At 37.1% G+C, this 12,382-nt stretch overlaps 1 protein-coding gene across 3 annotated transcripts in view; it reads right to left on the bottom strand.

Annotated features, from left to right (window-relative positions):
- Window positions 1-12,382, bottom strand: part of LOC105443692 — a 37,243-nt gene that overhangs the window by 12,257 nt on the left and 12,604 nt on the right. For 2 of the 3 annotated variants that reach the window (XM_030977604.1, XM_011677186.2), the window contains exons 2-5: window positions 9,856-10,172; window positions 7,755-7,946; window positions 2,515-2,673; window positions 408-498 (exon numbers count right to left, since the gene is read on the bottom strand). In XM_030977604.1, coding sequence (XP_030833464.1) covers window positions 408-498; window positions 2,515-2,673; window positions 7,755-7,946; window positions 9,856-10,171 — 758 coding nt within the window. In that variant the 5' untranslated portion in view covers window position 10,172. The remainder of the gene's footprint in view (window positions 1-407; window positions 499-2,514; window positions 2,674-7,754; window positions 7,947-9,855; window positions 10,173-12,382) is intronic. The other variant, XM_030977605.1, reaches the window with a different exon arrangement.

Here is a 12,382-nt window from a genome sequence, read left to right as displayed (position 1 = left end):
AAATGGCTTGGACACATAATGCGGCATGATGAGGGCTTGATGCTCAGAGTCATAGAAGGTCGTATTCATGGAAAGAAGAAGAGGGGAAGACCTCGTAAAGGCTCTCTAAACGATTTAATCACACAATGTGGAGCGACGGGGTATGAGACGATCAAACGGTTGGTTCAAGACCCAGAAACTTGGAGAGGGGCTTGGAGAGACACTTGATATGGAATTTTTAATGGGTCACTGAACCTGTCATGAACTGACAGATCACTATTGATGATGATGACCCGACTACTGCTCTAGTCCGTTGCTTAAATGATTTTGCGGTGAACCTTATGAGTAGGCTTCTTTGTTTAGAGCGCAGGAAGTAGCATGAACGACAAGCGAAAAGGACGTTAGAACTTCAGTTCTCTATATCTTACCCAAAAGGTTTAAATGTACAGACAAAAACAGGGCAGTGTATCACCGTTCCTCCCGTAATCCTTTTGCGATTATCGACTCCACGCTTGCCACCTGAAAAACAAAAACATTAATTAAAAAACAACAACACTATTTTGACTCCATGTTTTTACTTTTGCCACTTACAAGTTCAAAGATGAAGTGGATTTTCTTATAAATCTTAGATAATTATGGTTGATATCTCCAGGGACGTTGCTAGAACATGTAAAAAGGTTGAGGGGCTGACACCCAGATTTTTAAGGAGTGACACCCAAATTTGCTGACATGTATTTTGCACTCTACTCTACGCCCCACATTTAGACGAGGACATTTACTACCACGCCACTATTCGAATTTGATAAAGCCCACTAGACACTATACTACTTGACTGCAACCCGATCTTGGTAGATATTGGAATAATTACCATAATATATGAACACATTTTTGAAATGGTAAATCGAAGTTGTTGAATATTGCCTTTCAATTTGGGACATTGGGGAAACTCAAATTTTTACCCTGCATTTTTCGCGTTGTCATGACATTTTCGATAATTTATGATTATCTAATATTGCGAGGTCGCGCTTTTACAGATGACTTTTACTATGGTGAGGTTCCTGTATTCCAACATTTTTGTTCTTATCATATTTTATTTATTTATTTATTTATTTATTTATTTCTAATATTTTGACAGGGTAGCCCATTCACCAACAAGTAGTGGTCTTCCATGGGGCTCTGAATGAACATATTTACATCGTTTATAACATTTATACAGAACAGTTACAAAAATAATACTCGTTTGCAAAATAAATATAATCATTAACCTAGTAAACAGTAATTTCAATAGGAAAATATTAATTAAGTCGCAATTATGTGAATAAGTCATGTAAATATTACAGAACATGCACGCAGTGTATTTACGGCTGAGCCATTCACAAATTACAACTTTGTTTAAACAATCTCTTAAATGAATTGACAGAGGAAGCCGTTCTCAATGAATTATCTAGCTTATTCCATTCAAATATGGAAGAAACAATTGGGCTACACTTATAACAATCAGTGTGAAATCTAGGCACACGTAAACATCCACTGTCTATTTGCCTTGTATGATGCTCATGTACATCATTAGGATTGATTAAGCCTACCTGAAGGTAAGAAGGTGCTAAGTTATGAACGCATTTATATATCATCATAACGCGACTTAACTCAAACCGCTTGTCTAGTGCCATCCATTTAAGACTTGTGAACAAATCAGCCGACGGTGTGTCATATGTCTTGTTCAATATTATTCTTGCGGCCCTCTTTTGAATTTTTTACAGCTTAGTTGTATGAGAATGAAATCGGTTCGACCATACAACAGAGCAGTAATCTAATCGTGGCAACACTAGACTGTTATAAAGTAACTTTAAGGATTTTTGAGGCAAAAAACTTTTTGCTCTCTTTATCATGCTAATGTTTTTCTGGGTAAGTTTACTTACGTTTTCGATTTGTTTAGACCATTTCAATTCTTCATCTATCAAAAGTCCTAAGCATTTGGTGAATTGAACTCTTTTGATCAAATTGTCGTTTAATGAAATGGTAAAAGATTCAATTTTCTTGAGATTAGCAGGAGAGCCTATTAACATGACACAAGTTTTTTCAGTGTTAAGAACAAGACGATTTTCCTTAATCCATGCCATGACTCTGTTTAACGCAACAGTTAATTTTTCTTCCACAACAGTTGCATCATTTGCACTGACGGTAAGTGTCGTATCGTCAGCATACATATCTATGATACCTTCAGGAGTATATTCAGGTAGACTATTAACATATATTGAAAATAAAAGGGGACCAAGAATTGAACCTTGTGGCACACCTAATTTGATGGTTGATGGATGCGACTTGGCTCCTTTGAATTGGGTCACTTGTTGTCGATCCCCTAAATATGATTTGAACCAATAAATAGTCCTATTACTACAACCCATACAAGCTAGTTTATGTAGAAGTAGCTCATGGTCAATAGTATCAAAAGCCTTACGAAGATCTATGAAGGCAACTCCAGAAATTATATGATATGATATGATTTAAGTATGTTAATTTGACTATGACACTTACATATCTGGGGTATTAACTCTTCCCTTATTAGCCTCACGTCGAGGCCTCTAGTTCCTCTATCGTCCATGATATGAATACGGTCTGTAATGGGGATCTTCTGTTTAATCTTTGTTCCCTGGGTGGCCATTGGCATCTCGCCGGCGCAATATTCGTATGTACCTGCGTAGGAAAGAAAGTTTGAAGGATGAAAACAGCATATTTCAATACATTAGGGGCATTCACACGCTCCCACATTAATGGCATTCACAACGATGAAAAATAGTATTTTTCAAATAATAGTTTAATAATAATAATAACATTCAGCTTTTATACAGCGCTTAAAACATCTCGGACGTCTCTAAGCGCTTTACAGATATACTATTACCCCAGTCATTGGATTCAGTGCTTGCCCGCACACACTGTGTGCACAATCTCCACTCCCTGTTTGACCAACAATGAAGGTCGTATTCTACCGGGTACCCATTTTAACAACTGGGTGGAGAGTAACAAGTGTAGGTTAAGATCTTGCCAAACTTTATCAACAACATGTTGAATAGGGGAATCAAAAGAAAGAACCAAGACTGTTTTCGTGATGAAAATAATAAGAAACTTACAGATCCTGTTGATATCGCAAACAAATTCAATGAATATTTCATAAGCATTGGGACAATGTTTACAGATATAAGTAATATTGACATGCTGAAGTGTAGGTCTTATATGAATGGTCAATATCAACAGTCAATGTTTCTGAAACCAACAGAAGGTCATGAAATTATAGATATAGTAAAGGCATTGAAAATAGGTAAAAGTCCTGGTCATGTTAATATAACTGTTTCTGTCATTAAAGAATCAATCTATTTCATTCTTGCTCCACTTGTACACATATTTAACCTTTCCCTCTCCACTGGTAAATTCCCTCACAGTATGAAGCTAGCAGGGGTGACTCCGATCTATAAGAAAGGCTCTCTCGATCAGTTTTGTAATTATAGACCGGTGTCACTCTTGCCCGTTTTCTCCAAAATCTTGGAAAGATTATTTTACTCTCGATTATTGTCTTACATTGAGAAACGAGGGATTCTGTCAAATTTTCAATATGGCTTCAGATCTGGTCATTCAACTATACTGGCCTTGACATATTTTTTGGACCAAATACTTACTTCCCTTGACGAAAGCAAACATTCACTTTGTTTGTCATTAGATATTTCAAAGGCTTTTGACTCAATTAATCATCAAGCCTTATTATCCAAATTGGAGTACTATGGTGTGAGGGGTCTACCATAACAGTGGATAAAGGATTATTTAAAGGAAAGAAAACAATATGTTGTTTATGATAATGCAACTTCATTTGAAAAAGAACTTGTATGCGGAGTGCCCCAAGGGTCAATAATCGGGCCACTGTTGTTTATTCTATATATAAACGATTTGCCAAATGTTTCCTCAACTTTGTCATACATTATTTTTGCAGACGATACCAATGTCTCTTTAAGCGAGAAGAAACTAGGTACTCTTGTCCATAATATGAATAAAGAAATACAAAAGGTTAATATTTGGTACAAAGTGAATGGGTTAAGGATAAACATTGAGAAAACAATGCGTTATGCATTTTGCACCATTGAATAAACAATATGATAAGAACTTACTTACTCTTAAGTTTGTTGATTCACTAGAGCCCTTAAAGCAAGTGCATAGTGCCTGCTTCTTAGGAGTTAATATTGATGACAAGTTATCATGGTCTTTACATATTAATGATATTGCATTGAAGATCTCGAGAATTACTGGAGTTATGTCAAAACTGAAATTTGTATTACCGTCAAAAGTACTGCTTTTACTAATTAATTCATTAATTCTACCCCATTTACAATATGGGAATATGCTATGGATAAATACATCAAATACCTTATTAAATCGTTTACATTTGTTGCAAAAACGTGTAATACGCATAGTTGCCAAGTCTCATTATTTGGCCCATACCAACAATATCTTTAAACAATTAAGGGTTTTGACTGGTTCTAGGACAATTACCCCCTGGGCAATCAGCCCCCGGAAAGTTACCCCCCGGAAAACTACCCCCCAAGGACAATTACCCCCCGGAGAATTACCCCCCGGAGAATGACCCCCCGAGGACAATAACCCCCTAAGGACAATTACCCCCCGGACAATTACCCCCCCCGGAGAATGACCCCCCGAGGACAATTACCCCCCAAGGACAATTACCCCCGGAAAATTACCCCCCGGAAAATTACCCCCCGGAGAATTACCCCCGAGGACAATTACCCCCCAAGGATAATTACCCCCCAGAAAATTACCCCCCGAGGACAACTACCCCCGAGGACAATTACCCCCGAGGACAACTACCCCCGAGGACAATTACCCCCCAAGAACAATTACCCCCCGGAAAACCACCCCTTGAGGAATTACCCCACGAGGACAATTACCCGCCCCCGAGGACAATCCCCCCCCTGGGAAAATCAGGATTCAATAGCAAAAGACGATCTGACACGTTGAGAGATGCTGTGAAGGCTACGAGCCCATAAAATCCCGTGCATGAACCCACATTCGTTCAAATACTTGCGCGTGATCTTCCTCATTACTACACATTTTTCTTTAACTATAATGTATGCAACAACACTGTGGTTGCTGTTTTCTACGAAGGATTTCTCTTGTGCAGCGTTATTTCAACTTTTTGTTCGACACGATGCCCTCTTAAGAAATGAAAAGTTTCGCCCAATCTTAAATTCTTCACAAACTATTTATTTTGCATCACTCTGGCACTCGTCAAGTGCTATGTACACACGTATGGGCACATTTGTTTCTTGGTTTAGTGAACGAGCAAGAAAAACAAGGACAAGACATTTTCAAAATGGTAAAACATAATGTTGTAATCAACACACTAGCACAGATTTAAGGTATGCGGGCGCCTCACCGCCGAATGTACACGAATATAAAGTGAAATATTCGGTCATGACCTTGATACACGAATATGAGGATATTCGGGCCTCTCGTTGCCTTGATTCATCATGTTTATAATTGTGATGAGTGTGGTAACAATGTAATGTCGAAATAAAAGATATATATTCGCAAAATATTGTCAGCGAGCGAGGAAGAAAGACATTTTACCCGTTTCTGGTATTTGTTTTTCACAAAATCAACGTTTGCCAAAAACAATTGTCATGTAACTAACATTCTCTTGCGGCACCCCAATTGAAAAAAACGCTGCTCTGGAATTACAAAATCATTGAGATGAATGTACCCAAGTGCGGATACTTATTTTCTTTTAATATGGCACCGTACATACCATATATTTAACTTGAAGGCAATTTTTATTTCAAAATAAATCACAGTACAAGAAAACATATTTTAGTTCACCATGACAACAGAAATATATATATATATATATATATTACATTACATTTATAAACATGAAGAGAACCTTAATTTTGGAATAGATCATGGATGAGGGCCCATTATACATACAAAGACAAATATACGATCAGCTGATTAGAAAAGTTACAGAGTATGCATAAATAATGATATCTTACATCCTAATTTCTTTGTTGGGCCATTTTGGGGGAGACTAGCTGTATTAACGCGTACTCATCTGCGCGCAATGTATTGTTAAATTTCTAAGAAATGTAAATTCCGTACTTTGATTTGATACATGCGTCTTCTGGCAATTGAATTCGATTTGATACATGCGTCTTCTGGCAATTGAATTTGATTCAATACACGTGGCATATTAAGTCATACTTTACAAAGGTGGAATGGATACAGAGCGAGAGGGGTGGGTGAAATCTCCTCCTTGGAGGATACATGTACGTCAAGCAAAAAGATTTGGCAGATGGGTACGAGGGCTTTGAATGTGAGCTACGAATATAAATATAATTTATACACAACCCCTGTACGAAACAAATCTATTCCGTCATAAATAACTAAGAAAATGAAAGTTCGTGACATTTTCTCTGAATAGCAATTTGAAGAGAAGCTCGCATTATACGTCACAGTGTTACAAATTCCCTTGGTGTGATTGACCTCGGGCCGCGGTAATGGTGTTTCGAGGGGGGGGGGGGTAATTGTCCTGGGGGGGTAGTTGTCCTCGGGTGGTTATTGTCCTCGGGGGTAGTTGTCCTCGGGGGGTAATTGTCCTGGGGTAGTTGTCCTCGGGGGTAATTGTCCTCGGGGAGTAATTGTCCTCGGGGGTAGTTGTCCTCGGGGGGTAATTCTCCGTGGGGTAATTTTCCGGGGGGTAATTGTCCTCGGGGGGTAATTCTCCGGGGGGTAATTTTCCGGGGGGTAATTGTCCTTGGGGGGTAATTGTCCTCGGGGGGTAATTCTCCGGGGGGTAAATTTCCGGGGGGTAATTGTCCTTGGGGGGTAGTTTTCCGGGGCGTTATTTTCCGGGGGGTGATTGCCCAGGGGGTAATTGTCCTGATACGGTTTTGACTGTATATGAATTAGGTAGATTACAACTGGGAGAATTTATGTACAGGTCTGAAAAGGGACTATTACCAAACTCTCTTTAAAACTGGTTTAGATGCAACAATGATGTACATTGTTATAAGACCTGAAACTCCAAGAATTTGCATAGCATTTATTACAGAACTGCTACTGGCCAAAGAAATGTTAAGTACCAGGGTTACCTTACATAGTCTGCTTTAGATGACAGTCTCAAACAATCCGCATCATTACGACAATTTAAATTTAAATATAAAAAATACCTCTGCAATTCTAAATAATTATATCAATCTAAAAAATAATTAATATTATGTTTCAAATCGCAATTATGTTTTCATCGGGTCAATTTAATCTAATTATAAAACCAGACATGTGAAGGGAGAGTCCACCCTGAGGATGGGTTTACTCCGCCTTTACTTGGCCACAAACATTCTCAGGGTGGACTTCCCCTTCATTGCTACCGGGGCTAGACTCGATAAGCTTCGCTTTTTCTAGCCCCATCTACATTACTCACCTTTTTATGTTTTAATGTTGATTTTTGTTAACTGATGTAGATTTTCATTGTTCTTTTATGCTTATGTATCTGTTTTTCATTTGCTCTATGTGTCAAATGTATAAAATGTATTTTCTTACCTTGTATATTCTTCTGGTTTTTAATGTGGAAAATAAATGAAATGAAATGAAATATTTAATAGTAATACTATTTCATCATGATAACATTCTCATTACGATTCAAGCAGATATGGCAATTTTTGCCGTAAAAAAATCACAGTTGTGCTTGTACAATTTTTTTGAGCCGCTTTACTTACCAGTGAAAGCTTGCTTAATAGAATCGGCAAAAGCAGATTTTCCACACCCAATAACGCCATACAGTCCAATCCGAACTACTTCTGGCCTCGTCTTATCATGCTTTCTGTAATTTTTCAGATCCTCTCTGAGTTTACCCAGCTTCTCTTTGATGTTACTCAGCTCATTTGACTCTGTTTCTGCAAAAGCAAAAGCTAACAGGAAAAGAAGCAGATAGATGATAGAACTTTTTCGAAAATTTAAAAATCATGAATGCATGCATTATATTGATTTGTTTTCAATTTTTTTAATTTTTAATGTGTAATGTTACAATTTGAATTGCATGAAAGCAGAACAATCAAAGACAGCGGTTGGTAAAATATAAGCCTCTTTTGAGAAAGGGTGCACAATCTTGACCAGAACAGAATCATGTATATTGAAAATGCTTAGGAATCGTTATAATTATTATAATCACAAAAAGACAATTTATTAAAGAACAGGCATTTTCACTGTATGTCTGGACATATCCTATCAACATTCTATGTTGGAGTGAGCAATTAACTACTTCTTGTGTGTTTTGAAGTATAACTTTTTGATGATTCATAAAGAAATATAAAGTAATCAATAGATTGATTAAAATCCATTAATAACAAAAATCAATAAATAAAAACTAAAAGCACCGCTGAATTTAAACTTGACAATAACGGCAAGCTTAAATGTCATTAACATTCCTTTTGACTATGAAGATGTTTAGCACAATATTTTGTTCTAGTCAGGACAACATAGATTAAACCAGAAACATACGATACACGATCTGTTATTGATCATCCGATTGTTTTGGATATATAAATTATATAGTACTTTTATCTTTATACTTATATATAACAGTATTGTTCCATAACAAAGATGATCCGAATTTTTTTATATAGATAAATTATATAGTTCTGTTCAGGCGCGTAAGCAGGGGGGGGGGGTGGGGTTAAAACCCCCTTCAGTTTTTTTGTATGTGTATGTTTTTTGGGAAAACCACCCCCCTTTTTAGTTTTGATTTTTGTAATAATAAAAAAAAAAATCCTAATGGATGCCCTAAAAAAGATGACCTTACCCCCCCACGGAACGGAATGCCGTTCGGTAAATTTTTCAAATTTCGGGACAAAAAAACAAACATATGTCCTCTTACCCCCCCCCTCCGCGCTTATTCAGCGGCTGGCTGAGTCGTTGCGAAATCTTTGGCCCGACTTCAAAATTTTAACCCCCCCCTTGAAAAAAACCTGCGTACGCCGCGGTTCTGTTATCTTCATACTTAAATCTAAAAGTCCTGTTCCAAACGAAAAATATATGTGTTGAACTGTTCATCAATAATTATTAATAATTTGTTGATTTAAAAGCATAATCCCAGAATAACATTTGTGTGTGTGAACAATATGAAGCACCGGTCATTTATGAAAATCTGTTCGACAAACCCCTTCATTTATATTAAGCCAATAATCTAGTTATAAAGATGCCCTATCCACCGTCAAGTCCACGGTTAACTGATTTCACCTTAAAGCACTATATATGACCTTAAATTGCAAAGCTAACATTCAAAATGGATTAAATGCCCCTCGTAACCCTTTAGCACAGGTATCACATAAGAGGTTTGGACAGATAGATTTTTTTTTTATTTGCCTACCCGGCATCATTTAGGCTTTATGCTATTGTATCGCCCCAAAATTGCCCCTAGGTCATCAGAACTGAAATTGTTCAAGGATCACATTAAGGAAATAAATCAACGAAATACTTCAACGGAAGAACCCTTCTTTAGGTTCACTATTGATGACATGTGCACTGCGAAAGGACTAACCATTATCATGCCCTAGATAAGCGCATTACATGGCGTGTAATAATAATGATAACTAATGATGACTTTCTGTAACACGCACATGTCCATCACGCCGTGCTTCTATATATGTAACGCTGGGGCATGTCGGATACCCATTTACACCTGGGTGGAGAGTGGCAAATGTGGATCAATGCCTTACCACATTACACGTTATTGCCTGTTAGGAATTCGAACCCCCAATCGTTGGATTTATAGTCAAGTGAACAAACCACTGTAGCACGACACCTCTACACGATACTTACCAGCAACGTCAGGTATTGAAGAAGTACTCTCACCGCGGTCCATGCTTTCACATAGGTCTATCCTGCGGACCCTCTCCAAGGCTTGTCTTAAGATCCTTAAGCTTGTTTCCTGATGTTGTAGCCTCGACCATTTTTTGAGCATATTAAAGGTCCCTTCGTAAACTATACCGTGTCGGTTTGCGACCTTGGAGCCTTCGATATCGTATTGTGGGATTCCCAGTTCCAATCCTAGTTTGCCAGTTTCCTCATCTGTCTTCATATTTTCAGCAATGTGTGTCAAAACACGCCAGAAATCTTGTTCACTCATTGAGGACATGCTAGATGATGAATAAGAAGTACGTACATACAATCTTACTTACTTATTCAGGAACTACATCAATAAGCTGTCATTATTTTAGCTTTGAGATTTATAAACCATATTCAGGTTATATAAAAGTACTGGGTTTGGTAAAATACTCTATACTCTATATACCTTTACAATATTGGATGCTGAAGAACATATTATCAGGAAGTATTCGAAATTTGAAATTTGATATAAGAAAGTTAGGTACATGTAACTTGTTTTCTTTCATCTCCTAACGATGACCAAAGCATATTATTTAATATGGGTTGAGACAGATTAACACATTTATTGGATCAATACCGTAAACTTGGAAAGTTTTTTTTTCAGGGCTTTTCTATAGGCGAAGACCAACAGTTCTTTTTAGACTCTCAAAAAAACTGCGACTTGCTGAATCTCGATCACCCCTTCATTTTCTTATTTCTATTAATTCGACATCATTTTTATGAATAAGATCTAGAAAAACCCCGAACGAGTCTGATTTAAGTGTAATATTCAATTTCACTCCACGATATTTATCATCAGTAGCCGCATCAGTATTATCACTGCTTCTCTTTGGGACCCCGCTGTTATCTTTATCCCATCAACTTTCAGGTACACATTTTTACCTGGGTTGAGAGTAGCAAATGAAGATTAATCAACTCTTGGATTTGTGGTGAGGTAAATGGTAATTTATTAAGTTAAACCGGAAATCGAAATTCTTTTTGCGCAATTGATCGTGAGCCCGGTAGCCACTGAGCAGCGCCAGATCGACGTTGCTCTATCCCTTATTGTTGAACGCCAAACAAGGTAGCAGAAACTCCCGTCTTTTAACGTCTTTTGGTATGACGGCGCTATAGAAATGCCTATTATTACTGTTAGTATTATTATTTACACTTTGCCTATCAAACTCAAACATATCTCAGTTTTGATATAAAAATTATTGAGCAGCATACATAAAAAAGGGCAGAAAATAAATCCTCTCTAAGTTAAAAGTGTTTTGACATTATCCAGATAGATGAGTTTAACAAGTAAACGTTTTAATGAAATTTTGATTATTATTATAATTTACGTAGTGATGGCAAAATTATCAGCAAGGGTAAACAGATCCTCTTTTCAACCTTTCACTCGCATGCTAACTATGGCCCACCTTCTACTGTGCTCTATTCTTTGTCGATTGATCTTAACTTTATCTCCATGTAACAATTGTTATGACAAATTTGCTCTCACTTGTTCACCTTCGCGAGGTCAAACAGCTCTGTAAAATAAAGAGAACCTCTAGCAGGAAAAAAGGCGAAATTCTTGCATGTAATGTAGTGCAGGAGATATTAATAAAGTGATACCATATGATATATTGAATATAGATACAGATGCGTGGACTATAATCTATTCCCGCTTTTGTCACTTAATCGAGTGTGACAAGGTGGCTTCAAACTTTCAGAAACGAAAAGGATTAATGATAAAGTCGACTTGGGTATAAAATTATTAACAATTATTCACAGGTTGAAACTAAGGCCTTGGATGACATCTCTACCCATTACAGAAGTGCAGTGTAGCTCTTCCCTTATGGGCAACAATGCTATTTTATGAGGGGGGGGGGGGGCTGCAGTGTAGTCCCCTCTCAATGAGTACTCGTACTCCTCCGGGAATGTTTTACAGGTCGTGGTAACAAATAAAACATAAAAGCAAAGTTACGTATTCATGTAAACATATTAAAAGCTTAAAGAATTATCTGTATTAAATTTGATTTAGGTTGCTGTAGTCATTTCAAAGTCTAATGAAAATGAGTTGGAAATTATATGTTTTTAAAATTCTGAGTCCTGTCATTACACCAAACAAGTAAATTAGGGTTATCAGATTAGGGTTATCAGATTAGGGTTAACAGATTTCATATCATGTTGTTGATCTCTTTCCCTCTCTTTCATCAGTCAAAGAAATATTGCCTTTTCATTTCAGCACTCTGTCATTGTTATGGGAAACACAAACCTGGGGTTATTATTACGAGGGGGCAACTGGCCTCTTATTATAATAGATTTAAAAAAAAAAATAAAAAAAAATCGTCTTTTATGCTGTGAATGCATGACCTTGTAAATAAGGTTCATCCATCCAGGACTGACACAAAGCCTATTGAATTACTTTTTCATTTTGGTAAAATTAGGTTAGTACGTCGGATTTTGGACTGAATTTTTGACAAAGCGTGTAGTACAT

This window comes from Strongylocentrotus purpuratus, unplaced genomic scaffold, assembly GCF_000002235.5.
Source record: "Strongylocentrotus purpuratus isolate Spur 01 unplaced genomic scaffold, Spur_5.0 spur5_scaffold_1, whole genome shotgun sequence".
Lineage (NCBI taxonomy): Eukaryota > Metazoa > Echinodermata > Echinoidea > Camarodonta > Strongylocentrotidae > Strongylocentrotus > Strongylocentrotus purpuratus.
This window is presented reverse-complemented; position numbering and strand designations above follow the sequence as displayed.